General features: G+C 39.0%; 1 protein-coding gene across 5 annotated transcripts in view; it reads left to right on the top strand.

The window, feature by feature from the left end:
- The window catches only part of ltbp1 (latent transforming growth factor beta binding protein 1), a 104,702-nt gene that overhangs the window by 36,718 nt on the left and 45,443 nt on the right, over window positions 1-22,541 (top strand). For 4 of the 5 annotated variants that reach the window (XM_069538448.1, XM_069538452.1, XM_069538450.1 and 1 more), the window contains exons 5-9: window positions 3,331-3,498; window positions 12,215-12,421; window positions 13,256-13,557; window positions 14,427-14,529; window positions 18,006-18,065. In XM_069538448.1, coding sequence (XP_069394549.1) covers window positions 3,331-3,498; window positions 12,215-12,421; window positions 13,256-13,557; window positions 14,427-14,529; window positions 18,006-18,065 — 840 coding nt within the window. The remainder of the gene's footprint in view (window positions 1-3,330; window positions 3,499-12,214; window positions 12,422-13,255; window positions 13,558-14,426; window positions 14,530-18,005; window positions 18,066-22,541) is intronic. The other variant, XM_069538453.1, reaches the window with a different exon arrangement.

Below are 22,541 nucleotides of genomic sequence, written 5' to 3'. Positions count from 1 at the left end.
TTTGGCAGAAAGGATCATCTTACCATCAAGTCAATAACCAAGGAAGATGCCATGATAGTGTAGAGTCAGAGTAGGGATTTCTGGCACTTCACCTTGTCCTGAAATTCAAAAATGACACTTCTTCATGTCTTATAAGCTTGACTTATGCCATAAAAGCCAAATGCCAAAATGCATTGCTATGATGCTGTCAGAGTTATAATGGACAATTTTGAAGAAATTATCAATGAATGCAGCAGAACCAGAGATACATTTTTATGCATGCCTTTTTCTTGCCAAAGCCTGGGGTCTATGTTGCAATTGCAATGCAGATTATTGCCAACAGTTTGGCTGGAGATGTATTTTGCTAGTGGTGGCTAATGTAGGCTCAAGCCGCCTGCCTCAAACAGAGACAAAGGGACTGAGTTCTCCATATTGTTTTCATTTTCAAAGTTTTGGTCTTCAGGCCCGTCCAATGGTGACATAATCACAATAGGAAATTTATCTGGCTTCACACCTATGCAGTGATACTCCCAAACTATAGTAAACATGCAAAAAGTCAAGCTATATGGTTTTTAGACTTGTACCACACTTCTCCACTGAGGCCTCTTTTACTCCCTAGCTTGGCTCAAATCAGCACTCTGTGGGCTGATGGAAAACACCAGAAAGAAAGAAAGACATGACCCCCTTCAGTAGTCATATGCTTCCATCCTTCCCCACTACACTCTCTCCAGCCTCTGCAGTCTCAGCCTGAACATTTCTTCTTTTAAGTTGATTGATGTCTGTATTGTGGCTGTGATGCTCTTCTGACTCCCTTTCCATATGCTCGACACAACCAAGGAACTCTGCCAACAACATGTGCATAGAGGCCTAGAAGGGAAGTTGAGGGAAGGAGAGAGCTTTTGGAGGAATCAGATCAGGAATCTCATCTCTGGAGGCATGCACCTGCTGCTCAGAACCATGTTAACCATGTTGACATTGCAAAGAATGTTATATGTGCTGGAGAGACATAACTTTAATCCTTACAGGGCTAGTTCCAACTTCTGAAAATACATATACTCAATTTAAATTATCCTTACCTGTGTTTACTTTTACCTAACTAGTGCCCTTTTGTGGCTGAATGAATTATGACTGTTCAAACAACAATGTGTGGTTTCTTTAATTTATGAGAATGATTTTTCCCCCCTATTTATCAACTCCATAAAGTAGGGGGACACAAATTCAACATTGCAGCAGCAGAGATTGATATATCCCTGTGTGAGTCTCATAATCTCCCGTTATGCAACTGGGATAATTTTAAACTTTTGAAGATTTTTAGTAACCAAACCATAACCACATATATGTATCAGAAAACACTTACTAATTGCAGTGGTTGAGGCACCATAGCAGAAATAGTAGATATTTTGGAAGATAGCCGCAAGCTGTTTGTTGTTGGAAGATGAGGTGTGTCAGATAGTATTTGAACCAGACACAAAAGAACTATATATTTGTATCCCTTAGCAATGTTCCTCAGAGTACACACTATACATAGTCTTATTAGTCTGATGTCACAGAAGCTCAGAATGTCTGTGCAGTGGGTCAAATTAATCTTTTAGGTCAACTAGTTGTTCTCAACAGAAGTTTGTGTTAAACATATTTCCAAAAATATTTGGATTTGATTAAACTTGTCTCTCAGGGTTTATTGTTGGGGATAAACTAATCAAAGACCAGTAAGTCACTGCCAGAAACACTTAACAGACATAAATGGTCAGACACCTAAACACCATTCTTAAACATGGTTCTAAAAGGTCCAGTCTGTTCGATATGACCACTGACAGAAGTGCAATCACTTGGGTTGAAAAATCACCAGTTCTAAGATAATAGTACAGAAAACAGAAACCAGCATTAAAACTACAACTCTCAACAGCATTTGTAAACATTCATAACTTAGATTGAGGTTAATTGTTTTGTTGTTAAGCCCCACTAGACAATTTGTGATATGTGAATATGGGCTTTACATTTCAAATTTGATTGATTGATTAATTATCTAAATACTTACATCACATAAATTAAGTATACAATTTTGGTCTTTCCATTTATGCATAGGGGCATGTCATGCAATAATCTGCAGTGAGCAGCTTCAAACTTTTACAATTTTCCAAATCCTTTCATTGTTGTTTTTTCTGTTGGTTGTGATCTTACCACTAATGAGAAGTTTATATATGGATGGTTATGTTGTCATTCATGTAGTTTAAATCTTTGAAATCCTGGCAACATGTGTAAAACTGTGTTCCCATTTGCATTGGCTTGTAATCACTGCATCTTAAATGTTTAGGTAAACTGGAACATCTGCGTCGATGGATTTTCCCGCCCTCTAGGTTTAGGAACAATTCTCCGGCGATTGTGAATTGGTGTGAATGGCTGAGAGTGATGGACACAGGGGTTTTGATGTGACACAGCAATAGCAGGAAGCACAGCACAGCAAGAATTATAACTGGAGCAAAAGGTTTACAAAAGTAAATAGTGTGGAGATAATTACAGGACAAGGCTAAATGTACCTGAAGAGATGTTTGTAAGATTTTGTTGCACCGCAGGGCGAAAGATAAAATGTTCCAGGTACTTAGAGAAAGGACGCAGTAATCTTCACTCTTCTCTTGAATCTGCTCTAAGGGCTGGGTTGTATGTGGGTGGGGAGGAAGACATAGGACACGGGGAGACGAGTAGATAAGCTTGTGTCTTTAAGTGCTTCTAAGGGCGACTGCGATTATGTCTTGATCTCCGTCGTGAGTCAAAGAAACCTACTTTCTGATCTTTGTCTTTTATTTGATGTGCTAATATTCCCAAATCTCAAGAGCAAAGAGGAAGGAGGAAGAAAGAATAAGAAAAAATTGAAAAGCAAGGAAAGCAGACGCATGGGCTGAAGGTGGCATGCCCTCTGTCTGTTTTGGAAGAAAGCTTGGTACACTCGATATGCCAATATCCACCTCTCAGAGTCTTACAGTGTGATGAAGAACTGGAAGGCATCCCAGAGTTTTGTTTGCTGACTTTCTGTCTCTCCCAGATTTTTTTCTTTCTTTTTTTTTTTTTTTTGCTGCTCACGTTTCACAGGCGCCACTGGACTTAGGATCGGTGGAGGAGGAGGAGAAACAGATAGTATACGAGTGCCGGGAGAAGATTTTGTCATAGGTTTTTCCAAATTGAACAGTTCTTTGTTGATTATTTGTAGTTGCTTTGACTGGAGCCTCACCAGCTGATCTGTGACAAGCTCTAACCTGAAAGTGATCTAACATTTTCCAATGGATCAAAGAATAATCAGATTGCGTCTGCTCTTCCTACCCCTCCTTGTCATGGTTTGCGCCATATTTTCGGCAACAGTGGGCAACCATACAGGAAGGATCAAGGTGGTCTTCACACCCACCATCTGCAAGTTAACCTGCATTGGAGGCAGGTGTCACAACAACTGTGAGCTGGGAAACACCACTACCATCATCAGTGAGAATGGCCATGCCACAGACACCCTGACAGCACCCAACTTCAGAGTAGGTAAGAAATCATTTTTTACTTACCTTCTATACTCGCTGTATTCGAAAAATCAGCACTGACTTTCCTGCCACACAGACACGTGACTTCAGAGGGCACTACATTGACTAGGATAGTTTCCTGGGGACTTAACCTGAACCAAACCTAATCTGTACCCATGTCTTAAGCATGTCTTAACCCTAAATTTTAATGATTCACGTAATAGGGACTTGCTTTTTGTCCCCATAGATTAGAAAAGTTTTCATACTGGGACTTTTTGTAGACAGATTTAGGTCCCTACAACAGGAGTACACAAACACACATGCTGTCTATGCCTTGGGCATTCAGTTAAAATTAGAGAGGTCCAGATATTTTACATTTATTTTAAATCTGGGCTCGAAATGTGTCAGGGCCATTCTCATAAACGTGTGGGTTTTATTGGTGAGCCCAAAATGGTATTTGTTTTTAATAAAGTTAAATTTGAACTTACTTACTTTTCTCGGATTCACATAACAACTGTCAATTCTCTCATCTGTCCCTGGTGTGTCACCGACTCCTGTTGGAACCAATGGTCAGTGGCGTCACCTGAAATGATTTACAACACATGCAGTTGGTCTGTGAGTTTCTTGGGTTAGGAAAGCAGTGCCAGTCAAAATTGGTTGTAGGTCTGGGTTTGGATAGGACAGCGTCTGACTCTGGATCAAAACCAAGATGGCTTTTAGTGACCCATGGAATATGGTGTAAATTGTTGTATAGATATCAGTTGATTTCAAAGTGCTGCACACTGCAGTTACAAAATCTGACCTTCAACTTGGGGTGCTTAGTTAGTGCATAAAACTGCATGAGTCAGTATTTTAATATGAACCCATGATCTAATGATCATGTGTAAAAATAAAGGAGGCCGTTGTAGTTATTAACTGTGCAGAGCAGCTTCAGCTGCCTCCTGCATCCTGCTGTCCCCCAGATCTCCTGTCACATAATTTCATGGAGACAGTAAAAAGTGACAGGCTTGGCAGGGGAGAGAGAGAGGATGCAGCAAGGCCCCGGGCTGGATTTGAACTGCAGTACCACGCTCTACCAGTTGAGCCATCAGGGCACATGTGTCTGATCTCCTTGTCCAGATGAATCGCACATAGAGAATAATGATGCTTAAGAGACAGTCGGATCCTCTCTGTACCTCAGCACAACTGTCAAATCACTGTGAACTGGACGTGAATGTGTTTTTCAGTGGAAAGTTTGGGAATTTGAGAATACATTTGCTTAGTAAATCGGCTTCATTCTGCTGTCTTGTGTCATTATTTCTGGCTGTTCAACTTAGTCAATGCTATCTAAATTCATGGTCAAGGCACATGGTGCAAGTGCAATTAGGTTATATCCAAATCCACTAACATCTGTGTCAGTCTGAAACTAGCAAAAACTTATATTGTGCTTGGTGTGGCTTTGCAGCTGATGTAAGATAAGACCCATTTGTCTCACTTGTGTCGTGATAGTCAGACTGACAACGTACTGTATATTATTTTGAAGTGGTTTGTAGTTGAAGGCAGGAGAGCACATAGTCTGCATCACTGTTAACACAGTTCACATGTTTAAGCCTCTCTCTCTTTGTTTTCTGTAAGCCTATGTAAAACTGATCATTTTAGAAAATGTATTATAAAATGTACTGCTCTGTGTTGGGTCCCAGACTTTGAGGGAATTGGGCCAACCCGTTTACTTTTGGGAAGATGTAGGAACCCTAATAGTGAGGCCTTATCATTGTCCATGAGCTGTCTGTGTGTGTTCTGGGCAGATACAGTTTAGAATATTAGAGATATTACTTTTTGACTTTAAGACAGAAGATATTCAGCCACTTTGAAGTTGTGTCTTCGCATCTGTGTATTTCAAATAAAGGCTCAAAGAATTGATAAAAATGATATAATCCAGTATGGCAGTCAGTCAGTGGAGTAAGAGCGTAAGAGAGTGTTCCCACTTTGGATAACCCATATATCTGTATTCGTACCTTGTAAACTTGTAGTCCTTTTTGGAAGGCCAGATCCATTGTCTATAATGTTAGGTTGACATGTGTAATGTGATTAAACTGGGAGTAAATGTTCTCTAACTGAATGTATACTATAATGTAGCTATCTGAGGCTATCATGAAGCAGCTCCTGTGTAATGGAGCTCATGGTGTTCTTAAATGTGACGTACAGACCCAACAAACTGTGTCTGAACCTGCCTCAGTCCTTACAAGAAAGAGGTTGGCGTCTCTGGCCCTGACATATGCAAGAACCTGTGAAGAGCAGAACTAGATGAATTCCTGTGTGACTCAGCTTCACAAATTAGTATAACTGGAGTAACATCAGCTCAGAGAGAAAAAAAATTGACAGAGAAAAAAAACATACCGTTGTTAACATGGCCTGGAGGGATTATTTTTTCTGTTTACAGGAATGATTTGCAGTGATGTCGGGATTCACTAATGGATATAGATATTTCAATTCCTGTAGTGCTTTTGCATAAAAATCAACATGTGCTAACTTTGACCTGTGAATCTGACTCCCTGACCAAGGACCAAACGCCTTTATCGTGATCTTACTGATGAGAAAGTCGTCATACAGTACAAAATGTGCAAAGCTGTCTTTTGGATTTAATAACAATTTGTATTCACTTATATTCAGATAGAGTGAAGGAGAATTTACTATGGTTTACCATCAGTCATAAAACAGTATTGAGTGCTATTGTGTCCTCTGATATACCAAGAATATATTATGACCTGTATTGTGAACATCCAGAAGCCTGCCGAAAGGGCAGCACACCCAGCACCTGTGAGCAATGCCTCAGCGTCTTACTGCTGTTGTGAAAGCGAACCGTGAACCTAAGTAATTAATAGATTGGAAATGGATACTTCTTTAATCCATCTGCGTGTGTGTGAGTCTGAATCTGATCCAGAATGGAAGAGTAAACAAAAGTGACATTCACAGAAAAACAGATTACAGCAGGACGTCTCTGTTCAGTGAATATTACATCCATACTTTACTGAAACATACCTGACAAGTTCGTATTTGTGGAAATTGAGCTATGACATCTAAAGTGGAAAACGTCTGCTTCTAGGACATAAAAAGCTATTATTATACAACTCCAGTAGATTCTTCATTGTAGTGTAAAGCTATTTAACTTTGTATCTCAGTTATGATGTAACCGTACTGCACTATCCAGAGATTTCATCAGTTGCTTCAGTCAGTACTGAGGCCAGTTTTCATTGGACTTTAAGGTCACTCTTTTCTGTAGTGGCTCAGTGTTAGTGGAGATTTTAAATAAACCACTCTAAACCAAAGCACTTGACATATTAGCATGTGTAAAAGCTTTCAGCCAGAAAAAGAAGAACAGTAAAATAGGGATATGTTTTATTATTTTCTCAAGCAGCTGTTGACATTGTGATCCTGCATGTTGCAGAACCTGCAAAATGGTTTCTTCACGTTGCACCTGGATCTGATTGGAGGTGGATGAATAGAGCTTCAGACGCGAGAGCCTGTCCGGGCTCGCTTTGTTCCTCCTATGCCCCTCAGTCTTTCTCTCTTTTCTTTCTTACACTGTCTTCCTCGTCCCTGTGACAGGGTGCAGACTTGGGCAGATGAAAGTTTATTTACTGCTCAGATTCATCTTAAAGAGCCATGGCAGACTAAGTCGCCCCTGTCTTGTTTATCATACTTACCTGGTGAGAGGGGTGGAGAGGGAAGAGTGTTGATTTATGAATGAGGGGAAGGAAAGGTTGGATCTGTTTAAACTTGCTCACAGACCATGATGAAATGAGGGGCTTCACAGTGATATTAAATTGAAAATATAAGACTTGAAAATGCATTTATCAGGGTTTGGACAGTTTAAAATTGTTTAATTGGAATTGCATTAATAGATCAATGACATAGGATTCTGACAAGATTAATGTTCAGGTTAAAAATCTGTCATGAATAATACAATGTTCCCTATTGTTATCAAATTGGGTTTGTTGTGTATTCGAGTAATAAAATGTGCATTGGGTTATTGAAAAGTTTCATTTTTAGTTTTCCCACTTTATCAAACATGATTGATAATGTAGGACATCATGCTTTGGGTAATCTGGGACTGTCATTTGAGTTGTAAATGGAGAAATATGCATTAATGGACTTCCTGAAGTAAAGCAATGCTAAACAAAAGAGATGTAGCATATTGTCAAACAGGAGTTCATGGTAAATAATAATCCAAAAAGAGATGATCCTGTGGTCTGCAGCCATTGGTTTCATTAAACATGTGGAGAAGACAATGTGCTGATCGATGATGACGATGATCTGTTTGTTCCTTGAGCAGCCCCAATAGAATGGTGAATTAATCAATGAATAAAGTGATTGAAATTTAATTGATTTAAAAAAAAAACAATGATACACCTTTCATAGAATATTAGTTTCTTCATTTAGGGTTCATTAGGGTTTTCTTAGTATTGTTTTCATAATGTAATATTAAACAGCAAGGTGATTTATTAATACAAGTGTCCCAGATTATCAATTATCAGAATCCTTTTTGGCACAAAGAACATTAAAAGCTTGACCATGTCTCCTCTGAGTATGATATCTCCATTCTTTCGTCTGGTGTGGTTAGAAAACATATTAAGGATTACAGATATACAGATATGTTGATCTAATGTGTAAAACAGGTATAGGTCGGAGAAGTCAAAATAGCAAAGAATGATTAACCGAATTCACCCTATATATATGTATGTATGTATGTATATATATATATATATATATATATCGAGTCATGATGTGCCTCTGACCCCATGGGTTACATAGGCACATCATGAATCGATTAGATTCTGAGGGCTCCGATTTTAGAGAATAAGGTTTTCAATAAGAAAAAAACCAGTCAGTCTATAACAGTGGTCAGTGCTCTCCATGCTGATTTGACATTTATTCAGTTTAGACTGAATCTTTAGCCTTCACTGTTTCAGGGTGGCCCTGTCTGGACCCCATTGGCAGCATCGAGGCGAATAACCCCACTGGTCAACAAGAGATTCTGCTGAAAAAACAGCATTGTTGTTAACATTGTTAGCATGCTGATGTCAGCATTTTGCTAATTTGCTGCAGTGTTGTGGAACGTTTGATTTGTCATACATCAATCATTTCCAGCAACAACAACTTTAAACAGAAGTTCAAAATTGTGGAAAACTGATCAAAGGGGTTGACGTTATCAGTGTTCAATATTCTGTAATGAATAATATAAGCCTTTTCTTTCGATGCTTGTTTTTTTATGTCACTAAACACTGAGTACATTTTTCATATATTATATCTTCAATGCAATATCATTCCGTGGTGCTATTACCCTCACCGTCACGACAACCACCTCTTCTTTTACTGCAAATGTGTAACTATAAGCCCACCTACTTTATCTACTACAACAAGCTGTTGTTACCACTGCAACTGTTTCAAATTTAAAACACATTAAAACATTGTAATTCTGAATCTTCATGCTGAAGCAATTGTATACATTTCCCCCAGAATATCTGATCCTGTTTTATTTCCTTATTGTTTCCAATGGTAAATGATTTGGTAAATGCTTTGTTTTTATATAGTGCTTTTCTAGTCTTGATGACCACTCAAAGCGCTTTACAATGATCATATTGTTTTTGTAGACACATTTTGTTCGGCAGACACTGTAGAAAATCTAGGTCTTGGCAAAGGTGAGATGAAAACTACTTGGCCAGTCGATGATAGTTTGGTGATAGCAGAAAAAATTCATGGAATGACTTGATACCGCTTACGAGGATTTTTTTTTTTTAAATTGGACATATTCAGGCTGTTGTGTGTGTATCCCATTTGGCCGGCTGCAGCCTCTGGAGAGTGGATTTAAGTGGTGTTTTTCCAGCTCTTCTGGCATATTTTCTCCCAGGTGAGGGAAGGAGTTGCCAAGTGCTGAGAGCTTTCTGGCCTTCAGCTCCAGCTTTCTTTATTAAAGACGCCTGTAGCTGCCAGCTCATTTGTGTCAGTTGCAGTCCAGATGGTTTCAAATCATTTACAGTTGGATGAAAACAAATAGAGTCTGGGTGGAGGTATGGGTGGTGGGTTGAATGTGAAAGATAAGGCAGGAGAACTTAGAGGAATAAGACAGGTGTATAGCACTTAATGTAGAGGAAAGCAGCTTGGCATTATCCTCACCATGCCTCTCAAATTATATCAACAAGTCAAGTCAATTTTTAACCTTTAGATCCATGAGTTTCTCAGGTAACTATTTTGAGCTGTAGTGAGAACATTAGAAACACAATTAGAACCACACTAGCGGTAGTAAGGTGCAAACTTTAAATATAATAAATGTTTAACTGAGTTTATCCCTCCAAGTTACATATAGGCTGCTCAAATAATCTAGTATCAGGTCTGTCTCAGGTAAACTAAATATGATCTTCATCACTGAGAACAAACTGAAGGAAGCTCTAATTGCTTAGCTTATCAGTAGATCAAACATATTTTGGACTAAAGGCCTGAATTCATACAACATGTTTCCATGTTTGACTTTCAAGAAGATTTTAAGTGAACTTTTTAAATATTGCAAAGAGAATATGGCTTAGAAGCAGGAGTAGCTGGTAAGTCATGTGAGTAAAGTGTTCACAATGTCAGAATTTATTTGGTAAAGTTTGCGCAAATGAGGAATTTTGGATGTGTGTGAAGATGCCAGTATTCCTACTGTTTGTCAACATGCAACTATTGACCACTATCACATTGAACTCAATGTGGCATATATTTCCATCACGGCTTTCTTTTCCCCGAGAGTTTATGCCTTTTGGCTACTTAACAGTGAATTCACTGTATTCCATTTTCACTCTAGGTTCTTACATAAGCGCCACTCTTCTGTTTCGGCTTGATTTACACCCTCTGGTTGAAAGAGTGCTGCAGTCTGTTTCTTGTTTATGAATCTGACACCTGTTGCTGTGGTGTGCCCATGATGTGTGGGAACTACAGAATTTACATAAGGGTTAACACTTGACAAGTTGTACTGCGGAGGCAAACTGTACTGGCCTTCGTGTTGGGTGGTTCAGTCCCTATGTCCTCTATTAAAATCCTGGAACGTACAGACTGGGATTACTGCGCTTAGACATTGGCCATTTGCCAACAAATATGCCAAAGAAAACATTTGCCATGTGTAATCAAACTTAAGATATTCTTATAGCCTGGCTTTGAAACCATTGGAAATAAGAGACAGAGACACAAGGGTTTAACTAAATCAAAGACAATGTATTCAAAGGAAAGTAATATTCAAGAAATCATATTTCAACAACTAGTGGCAGACCAACAAAATGGTATGCTAAATTAACAATACAGAAATCATAACCCTAACAGAAGACAACATGGTGTAAAGAAGAGGAGGATTGAGCCCTCCTAAGTACAAGGAAGTGCTGGTCTCCTATAATCTACTTGGCGACAGTGGCCAGCTGCCACAATAACATTTGTTCTGTCAACAGTCACTATGTGGTCATGGTTTTCTTTTTCTAACATCATGAAATATTGTTACTGAGCCTCTGAGTTCCTGCCATTTTTGTTGCCAAGTAGGCCAGGAAGAGAAACTGTAGTACTGAATTCCAGTACACACCATTATTAAAACCTAATTTACTGCAATCAATAAACTGACTTTAGATAGTACAATGTAAACACTTCGAATGCAATTTAAAGGGCTTTACAGGTGACTGACAAAACCTATGATATAAGAAATTAATTTAGACATTTAGAGTTTAATGCAAAGAAAACAATCAATAACAAACAAGATAAAAAGAAAGTCAAAATAAATTTCAAATAAAATGTAAGTAAAACAAAATAGAATAAGATAAATAATAATGATAAAGTATAAATACAAGTAATACAAGTACACAATTGAACAAATGAAACACTATATTAAGCCAGAACATAAAGGCAAATTATTTATTTACTTTATAAAATTACATTTTAGCTTTTATCAAATCCTCAATCCTGAGCATTTTATAAAACACAAAGTCAGCAACTCTCTCTCCCACTGTAACAGACTGTAACTGTCAAGCAAATATGAAAGGAAAGGAAAACCTTTGAAATACACTTTTGAAAAAACAAGGATGGGTAGTGTTGTCAGAAGGTGGGGGTTGAGGCTCTAATAGATTTGACGAAGTAGCAAACCTGAAGCATATAGCTATAGCTATAGAAGGCTATAATCAGTACTGTACTAGTCAGTGGTTCAAACCCAGTGTTCCCCATGTACATGCTGAAGTGTCCTTGGGCAAGATACTGAACCCCAAATAGCCCCTGTGCCATTCTCATAGAGAAAGTGCTGCACATAGATGCACTGTATGAAAGTGTGTGTGAATGGGTTTGAGACAAAAACTTTACTGTAGAGAACCTTGAGCTGTCATTTAGACTATCTCTACAAATACAGACCATTTACTATGTCATAGATGTCTGGTGAAACTGTGCAGTAACTTATAGTCCTGTTCATTTTCAGTGATTGTTCCCTGACAGCAAATCTTGTGAATGTTAAGAGGTGGTTAACATGCATGTGACACCTTGGATTTCCTGAGCTTTTTATGTGCATCAAATGCATCATAAAAAGCATTTACCAGATGCAACCCAGTTCCATTATCATGTTCAGAAGGATAATTATTGAATGCTCTGTTAAAAGGTCACACACGCGTGAATCCAAAACATTATTATTATTATTATTTTGTTCTTCTTGGTGTGTATGTCATTTATACATCCACATTATGGCTTTCTTGTTCTCTTCTCAGTGGTTTGTCATCTTCCATGTATAAATGGCGGAAAGTGCAGCTCCAGGGACAAGTGTCAGTGTCCTCCCAACTTTACTGGAAAGTTCTGCCAGATGCCGGTTCAGAATGGACACCAGCAGCACCAGCAGCAGGCAGGCGGCTACAGCCAAACTCAGGTCCACTCCACACACACGCTGCCACTGACCTACAGCAACGCCCAGAGCAATGGTGAGTGTAAGGCAAAGACTGTGATACCAGTGGCAGAGTGAAAAGCTGTGAGCTGTATGGAAAATGTGGGTGGAAAAAGTAATTCTTTCCTATTCCTTATCACTCAACTTTCTCTAAAGGAAGCATGCTTTAGCTCATTTACTTCAAGTCACGCTTTTCAAAGGCTTCAGGGAACACTGTGCAAAAAACAATTCACAAATGTAAACTACTGCAGCTCTGGAGGGTGGTCAGCAGTTACGTTAAGTGGAATATAATTAGTGGTAAATGGGCTAAAACAGGTGTAAACACGTTTATGTAAGTAACATAATTCCTGTTTCCTACAATAGAACTCTGGAGTACACACTTACTAAAGACTGTGATTCAATAGATAAATAATTGTCTCATCTTAAAGGTTCAGTGTGTAAAATTTAGTGACATCTAGAGGTAAAGTTCTATGTTGCAGCTGAATACTCCTCATCTCACCCTCCCCTTTCAAACATGAAGGAGAACCTGTGGTGACCTTCAGTTGTCATGAAAACTCAAAAGATTTTAGTGTGTCCAGTTTGGACAACAGTAAATACCGGCCTCCATGGACCCCTCCCTCCATGTAAATATAAAGTTTTCAGATTTGAAGAGCCCATTCTATGGTAAAGACAATAATTCATACAATTTAGATGAAACACACCAGTGAAAACATCCCTAGGATTATTTTATATTCAATTTCTGCCAAAAATCCCTTTCACTTGAATCCAACACACTGAACCTTTTAATCATTGACAGTTTTTCTAATCATTTCATTATATTACATTTTTTCCAGAAATGTGGTATTGCTCATCTTGTCCTGTGTGTCTCCAGTGTTCAGCCCCAGTATTGTCAACATCCATATCAAACATCCTCCAGAAGCCTCTGTCCAGGTTCACCAGGTTTCCCAGCTGGACAATTTCCACAACAACGGCCACCAGCTGAAAGGTTCCCAGTCAGGCTCCTCTTCATCCACCAGCTACACCTACCACCACACAGACAGCAGCCAGAAGATCCAGCACCATGGCTACAACATAGTCTATCCCAGCCAGCATGGCTACCAGGTTCCTCAGTACCAGCCTGTTACCTCCAAGAACACACTGGGCCGCTGCTTCCAGGAGACTGCAGGCAGTCAGGTACACTGTCTCTCTCTAGAACATCTCATGGAACAAGCTATTCATGAACTAGCAGCAAAATCTGAATTCAGCCAATACAATTAAAACTAGGTTGAGACAAGTTACATGACATAGTACGTAATATAAAACAAGCCCTGCAATGCTGCTTGAGGTCTAATTCTTATCTATTATATGATAAGGAGACCGTTTAAGTATTTTTCCTCCTACTTAGGTCCTGTAGTGATGCTGCCATCTACCATCCTGAACTTAAACAAATAGATTTTACTTCTTGCTGGAAGAAGAATATGTGATAAAGTGAAAGAATTGCATCACATAGTTCCCCCCAAGACAGTTTCACACAGAGCCACTCAGTATGCATGTTAGTGTTCATGCTAGATACAGAAAAGCATGTTTCCTGGCTGCCAGTGTGGAGAAATCATACTTAAAATGACTGATAACAGTTTTATCCCCAGTGCATCATACGAAGAAAATATCTAAGACCCATCCAGTCTAGACAAACACAAAACGTATAAGCACACACACCAGAATAGGTGTTTAAAATTGACAAACATATGGTGCCAGACCCAAAATAAAGCAATATCTGATAGTTGTTGTTGGTGTCGACATCAAGCACTGCAGACGAGGGGTGTAAAATGAAAAGCAGATTTATTATTGAATTTCATAAAAGGTCACAAATCGCATGTCACATTCACTAAGTCGCATGTTGCAGAGTAAATACTGCTATGAAGATAAGGCTCTGTCAGGGAGGGAGGGGTGGAGATGATGTGGGTGTGCTCTGCAAGTGTCAGTCTGTAATATAGAAATAATAATGTATCCTCCTTCATCCCTGTTGTCCTCTCCCACTGTGTTACATGTATTACATCTTACAGTGTGGGAAGGCTCTGCCAGGTCTCACTAAGCAGGAGCAGTGCTGTGGAACCATTGGAACATCCTGGGGTTTCCACAAATGCCAGAAGTGTCCAATGAAACAATGTAAGTGCAACTGCTTTCCTTAGATGTTTTTATGCCTCTGCACCGGCAGCAGCCAGCGACCTGAAGCATTACGTTTTCAGATTGTCCGCCTGTCCCATTCTCATGTACACAATATCTCAAGAACCCTTTGAGGGAATTTCTTCAAATTTTGTACAAACATTTACTTGAACTCAACGATGAACTGATTGGATTTTGGTGTCTGGAGGTCTAAGGTCACAGTGATCTTACTTTCCTGTGAATTTGATGTATCAGCTGCCCGTAGAGAATTTCATTACTTCTGGCACAATTCGCTGATACTCAAGGATTACCTAATTAGAATTAGGGGGTCAAAGGTCATTGTTACACCATTTTGAATGTGATATCTCAGGAACACCTCAAGGGAATTCTTTGGCACACATTTTCACTCAGATTCACTGATTAACTAATTAGACTTCGGTTGTCAAAGGTCAAAGTCACGAAAGCCTTGCTAACCATGTTTTTGTCGGCTTGAATGTGACATCTGAAGACCGCCGTAAGGGAATTTCTTCAACTTTTGATCAGTTGTCACTTGGACTGAGTAGATTTCAGTGGTCAAAGGTAAAGGTCACAGATGACCTTATATGAGTCCTGGAAATAGACTCAGACTCACTCACTGCTCCTATTCTCATTACTCTTATAGAAACACACAGTTCTACTTCCTGTAGTACCATGTTGTCTTAGTAATGAATCAGAGGGTGTAGTAACACAGCTTTTCAACACTGCCTTTTTACACACACAGCGTTTATAAGTCATCAACAGCAGCTCATGGACGCGGCGTGTCTGGTGAGCAGGCAGGGTCGTGGTTGATCCTGAGGAAAGGAGACAAAAAGTCAGTTGATCTAAGAGAGTGGTTGAAGTATTCACTTGTGCGGCTGAGGTGTCACTTTAGTTTAGCTGACAATCTCATGCTGAAGGGAGATTGGAGACAGGTGTGGAGGTAAATGATCAAGCATCACATCATGTAGCACAAGGCTATGTTTGTGCTTTAAACTAAATCTGGTTGGCTCTGTATCTATTTTAAAAGACTGCAACTGCTCTTTGAACACAATATGTACATTAACATGAAGTTAACTTGCAAATGCAATGCAATCTATACAGTGTCTATGTAAAGCTGCCCTTGTTTGTAGCCTGTGGCTTTGTCAAGTCTTTGAAAATAACCTCTGGTGATGTCATAGTGATGCCATCTGGAAACCTACACCTAAAATAATTCTCAACAAGTGTCTCTGGGCCCCCTTTTGCCTCAGGGAGCAACAGGCAAAAGTAAAGATGCTAAGCTATAAAAATTAAGAAACATTATAGGGCTTTTGTTTTGGGCTGGGTTTAAAAGACAGGTGACTCTCACCCAGAGAGTTATTTCCAGAGAGGAAAAGCACTGAAATGCCTTGGTGGCACGCAACACTCACCCCTGTCTCCCAGCTCTTTTTAGAGAAGTTGTTGCCCAGCTAAACTGAGTGTGTGGGTGTGTTGGGACGCAATAGCCAGCCTGACTGTGGCTGTGCTTTTTATGTTGTAGCTCTGTATGCATATAACCCGATTCCCTTTATAGATCTATGGAATTTGGATATTGAATGTAGGGCAAGAAAAGGGTGGAGGATGGAGGGGTGGGTTTTGGAGTTTCAGGGGTAAACAGCAACCAAGAACGAGTGGCGTTGAAGTATGAACTGGTGAAGACTGGGAGTATGACCAGGGTAGATATCGTGCTGGTGATCTGTCCCTGGCCGCGCCTCCGCTAGTCTTTAGGGGAAGATGGCACACACCTGCTGATGGGTGAGACACAGAGGAGCTGTGACAAGAAGTTGATTTAAAGGTCCGGTGTGTAGGATATAAGTGAAAGGGATCTATTGGCAGAAATGTAATGTAGAATAATCTTCATGATGCTTTCACTAGTTCATTTCATCTAAATTGTATGAATTGTAGTTTTCTTTACCCCAGAAAAGCCCCTTTATATTTAAATACTTTATATTTACATCAAGGGGGTCCTCTCTATGGAGGCCGCCATGTTTTTTACATTAGTCCAGACTGAACAAACTAAACACCTTTTGAGTTTTTATGACAACTGAAGCTACCACAGGTTCTCTATCATGTTTGTAAGGAGAGGGTGAGGTGAGGGGTGTTCAGCTGCAACATGTAATTTCAACACTAGATATCACAAAATTGTACCTTTAAGTGACATATAGGGACATTTAGACAGAAAATGATTTGTACAAATGAATTCATGTATGCAGTAGTACCCCCTCAACAACAGTGAAGACTGTCATTCTATTCAGAGAGGATTTTAAGTGATTTATTCTTCATTAATACATTTTGAGCAAGCGTGCCATCCACTAACCAGGTCCTTTAATATGCAGGTCATGTAAATGCAGTCAATTTAGCCATTTGATCTTAGTTTGCCTTGAACTGTGTCAGACAGTGTTTGTCAGTGATCAGTCATATCAGCTTTTAGCCCACATGTCTCATAAACACTCAGTAGGCGTCACTACAAATTCAAGGGTTAGTCCCTCCCTCTATTATCCACAGGAATGGCAGTGGCATGAGATTTCTTCCTCTTTAAAGTAAAGAGTGAAACACCACATTGTGCCATGGAGCTACTGGTAGCTGGTAAATAAATTGGCTTTACTGCTTAAACAAACAGAGGCTTGTTGTTTCCTGTTGAGCCAAATGTCAATCTCCTTTCAGGTGCTTGGCTACCACCTACCCAGTGGTACTTTTGTTCACTGTTACAGCAGGGCCTCGTCTCCAACTTGCAACAGAGATTAACACAAGTTTGACTTCTAAATCTTATTCATTCTGAGCTACTGGCTGTCCAATCAGCTTCCAGCCAGTCAGCCTTCAGCTCCCCCTATTTCTGTTGTCTGTCTCATGTTAATTCATCTGTGCATTTTATTCTTTCTTCATGGTATCAAGGTCCTGCCAATACACATGCTCAGCCAAACACAGTCTCAGCTGTCAATCATGGTGTTTCACCCAGTTTTCATAGCATCAGATCAATCAATTAAAAACAAACTCATCAGAAACATGAACAACTTACACCAGTTTCATTACAACTACCTCATAAAACAGACCATCTTTGGGTACATTTAATGTGACTCATTTTGACCTTTGAGTTTGTTACATGTCTCATCCATAAACATGGAGGAGTTGGGGTTTATGAACTATACTGCAGCCAGCCACCAGGGGGGCGAACACTTTGGCTGGACTCTTGTGGCGCTGTCAGATTGTCCATCTTTTACAGACTATGATACAGCTTGCTTGGGAGGGCTGTGACTCTATACCTGAACACCTGCCCCAATGAAAGGGAAGGTCACTAGTGTTTGAAGGATAATAAATTGGGATTTAATCTAAAGAAAACAAACTTTAAAAAACTGTCTTTTGTATATTTTTTATATTTGTGAATCATTCAATAACTTTTTGAATGACTAATCGGTTTTCCACCTTCACTTTCTTTTTCTCTGCATTAGCTATCCCTCTGATAGATTGTCCTCAGGGCTACAAAAGAATCAACAGCTCTCATTGCCAAGGTAAGAGTTCTTGTTATATATGTAAATGTATATGTGTTAATAAGTTTTTATTTATTTTGTGAAATACTGTTTCTAAACATCTACTTGATAATAGTCATAAGACATTTTATTTATACAGTGATTTTCAGAATACTCAGACACTTTACACATTTTAAAAATAATATAAAAAGCTACATACCAAAGAAACATAGAGCACACAACATACATCACACATTAAAAGCAGTTCTGAAAAGGTGGGTTTTGATTTGTGATTTGAACATTGTGAAATTGGCGCAGTCTCTGGTGTGTTTGGCGAAAGAGGGATTGTGGTTGAGATATTCATGGTCCCCACCCCAGATTATGAATCCTACTAACTTTGTTGATCCCCTGACTTTTCCTCTGGTACCACCATAGCTTTGAATTTTGTGGTTTTTAGTGAAACTAGTGCAGCGCCCATTCTAAACAGCCTATTTGTTTGTCCTGTGTTGATGCTCCACAGCCTACTTCGGTACTATTCCATGTCGTTTGTGAGTCCTCTTCAAACAGTTCTACTATATACTCACTCTTTATTGTTTGTGTCCTGGATGTTGAGTGCAGAGCTTTTATAAACTGTCTATGGTGCAGAGTCAAGTCAGAAAACATTGTGTTTATCCAGCCTGATTTATCTGCAATGATATTATAGTCATTGTTTTTCATATAATTAAAATGAATTAGCTTTATTAGTGTTCACACATGGCTGATATATAGGTTTGAATGATTCACTCGACTGCTATTATTTTTTCATACATTGCATGTCAGCTATGTCAGAGTCTTCACACAATCTTCTGGCCCAAATTCACAGCTTTTCAAAATAACAGCTCTGTAGTGCAGCTTGATATGAAGGATTGCAGCAACACAACAAAAATGCTTTTACTTTGAAGACAAAACAGGAAGTGATTTTGTGCATGTTGCTGCCATGATGGATTTTGTGGTATATTTGTTGAAAGCAGATGTGGGAAAAAAGTTCCAACTCTTCTTCTAGAGGTCATAGAAGAGGTATCACACCTTCTCCAACCAACAATTCAGTTTGGTTGGCCTAAAAATGCAGTGGAAGAGAATTAGGATTTTACCAGTAAGCAGTACTTGATCTGGTGTGCAACATGTGGTGAGACAAGATTGCCACATTTACTACAAAGAGTCTCAAATTTGAGTTCTGGCAAGGTATGAATGTTAATCGCATTCCTCATCAAACATCTTGTAGTATGAAGAATTTTGTTCTAAATAGGCAGAAACTTCAGCCACTTGACAAATGCTTTGACACCCACAATAAGGACTATGCACTTTGCTCTAAGAAGGGATCTTAACTTACTAGTTAGAACAGAAATTATGATAGCAAGAAGAAGAAAAAACATGTTCAGTGTTGATGTAAGTACCTGAATATTAACTGCAGAAAAATTGTGAACCTATCCTTTGATATCAGAAGGATTTGAGAGAAGCCATCCGCCAATGAATATGTGATATGACTGAAGTGTATAGCCACAAAATGAACCTGTGAAGTGAGATTGTTTTGTTCACTTCTGGTTCACATATCAACAATGGCCTGTCAAAATGAGCCATTTCCTACAGTCATATGTTGTTCCTTATATCAACAATAGAGGGTGCTGGATTCAATATAAGCTCCAGTCATGTGCCATGTTAACCACAGTGTTTGCCAGTTCTGTGGCTGGAAGCAAAAGGACTCTGACAGGAGAAAGAGGGCCTGCTGCAGATTCAGACTGCTGTCAGACTGTGTGTGTGTGTGTGTGAGAGTGAGTGAGTGTTTGTGTGGGCCTGTGTGTGTGTTTGTGTGTATAGCCCTAGACTTGGCTACCCTGTAAGAAGAGCTGGTACTCACTCAAAACTACCACATCCTTTTCTTCTCATTTATTATAATTATCATTTTCCAACAGCCCCTCCTTGTTTTTACTCTTGGGCCCACAGTATGTGTGCTTGGTTTGGCTTACTCTCTTCTATGTGTCTTTTTTGTTAGTTTAAAAAAAAAAGTTTTTATTGTTGTGAATGGAATTGAATGTTCAGTGCCTTATCATGGCCCATCCCCCATAAGACACCTACACATCCACACACCCGTTTTCTGGTCAAATGGTAATTCCATTGATTATCCCAGAAAACAGAAGGCAGTGGAACAATTGATACATGAATAAATCATTTTAAAAAGGAAATCATCATCAGCCTCACTCTGCTCCCATGCCCTCCTTTATTAGGACACCAATTTAAATGAATCACCTTAAGTTGTTGTGAATCTTTCATATTGTTTGTATCATTTAACAGAAGATAACACTGCTCACAAGCATCTTCACCAATGATCACTATATTTCTAAAGTAAGTAATTTCTGATTAAATAATCAGATTAAGTATCATAAAATAAGGTCAGTATACAACCCGAGGACCGTTACTTCACACATTTTTTGGTTTGCCTACCATCAGTTATATGAATCAACCTATTCAACAGCCTGGCAATACCAACCGTCTTCACAGGGTTCCCACCACATACTGTATTGCTATTGCTGTACTGTATTGTTATTGTCTGAGTTACAGTAATGGCACTTTACGATCAGCCTCACTCATTGGGTGCCTCTCATTTTCCCAAACCCCAGCTGCAAAGTCAAGGACTGGACAAATGCAAGCTCACCAGAGTGCTGATGTGTTATGCACAAAATACATATGCTCACCGAACAATGAAAAAAAAGAAATGTCTGTCATTTCATTTCTCTTTTCATTTATGGACAATCTCGTTTTCTGTATGCAACGCTCATTCTCCTCCAGATCACAAGCCTTTCTCACTAGTATTAATGGAGTTCAAAGAACTGTCAAAACACTTAGTCAAACTGAGTTATTAGTTATTGAGATGAGCCTTGGTTATTTTTAAATTTCCTGTATTTCCTCTCAGTTTCTTTCAATTGAAAAGTAAAAATGCAGTCAGGAACGGGGGGAAGGCTTAATGTTTTTACTGAAGTGTCGAGGGGAAACTGCAGGATGGTGGGCATGCAGTGGTAAACATGGACAAGGCGGGTGGGTGTACTGAAGAGAAAGATATTTAGGACTGATATCTGAGAGGCATAACCCCAGTGGATCAAATTCATGGTCTCCGCTGTGTATGACGTCCTAACTACTACTACTCTCCACATCTGGGGCAAGAGTGATTCTCCAGCTTGGGAAAGGTTCACTCAAGCACATTAGCCAAAAATAACTTATATACAGCCAGAGAAACACCCAACAAGGATGTGTTGTAGTGCATCCTCAGATGTATCTTTGAATCATTGTCCACGGTCAATTATCTTATGAAGACAATGCTATCCAATGAAAGGAAGAAATATAGTACTTTGTGTGGTTTATTAAGACATTTCTGGACACCTATTCATTGTCAGTAAAACATTTCTCTATATTGCTGGAGATGGGTTATATTTTAGATTTTATTTAAAATTACAAACACTATTGATAAATACTGAATAACTAACAAAAAAGGTTCTTTGGGGGATGTAAACAGAAAGTAAAATATCATGGGGTCAGTCAATCAGCTATAGGATACAACTTGAGGCTCCTATTTTTTAGCTTTTGTTTTTTTATTCATTTTTGCAACCACAGATGTACAAAAAACCATCACTGCATTACTGGGATACTGAAGAAAATGTAAAACCGTGATTATTGTCAGGAAAGTTCTGGAGTCATAAGTGCATCTTATTTTCTATGATTTCCAAGTGGAGTTTTGGGTGTTAATTCCAGATGAACATTTTAGATAAAATATTGGCAGAAACTGACTTGTTTGTAGGATATCAGCCCGTGCCTTTTCTCCTCTGTGTACTGAACACGCTTTTTCAATTCATTCAGATAAACAAAATGAATGTAGACTGAAACAAAACCAAAATACTTGGCAAATGATTCATTGTCAGTTTCCAAAAATATTTCCCCACCATCTGCAGCAATATTCAAGTGTTTCTCCAATGACGCACTGTAATACATTACAATACAGTTGTAACTGTTTATATATTGGAAATGTATAAATGTATATCCTTTACACTACTACTAAGTAGGTTGCACTTAGTGTTTATGTACCTACCATGGTCACTGGGCTCCACTGTAATTTGAATTTCTCTCTTCGATTTAGTCTCATCTCATCAACCAAGTTTTATCCTGCCATATTTTAGTAAGAGGATAGGACAAAGAAAAAGAAAAGACTATTAACAGCCTTTTAAAACATACTGGCTGAAAAGTTTGTACTCCCTTTCACCTGTAAACTGAATGTGTTGGGATACAGACATGAGTCACAGTTTATGATATGGGCCAAGTGTGTTCTCAATGAAGGAATTTGACTTGCTGGAAGTCGACACATTTCACAGTTGAGTTTTGAAACATCAATAGTGTTTTGGGATGGAAAAAAAAGGAAATCTACAACATTTTACATTGGATTTCTCTGGAACAATACATTTTTTTTTTGTTCAGACTGAATTTGCTCAAAAACTA

Source organism: Paralichthys olivaceus, chromosome 14 (assembly GCF_024713975.1).
Source record: "Paralichthys olivaceus isolate ysfri-2021 chromosome 14, ASM2471397v2, whole genome shotgun sequence".
Lineage (NCBI taxonomy): Eukaryota > Metazoa > Chordata > Actinopteri > Pleuronectiformes > Paralichthyidae > Paralichthys > Paralichthys olivaceus.
This window is presented reverse-complemented; position numbering and strand designations above follow the sequence as displayed.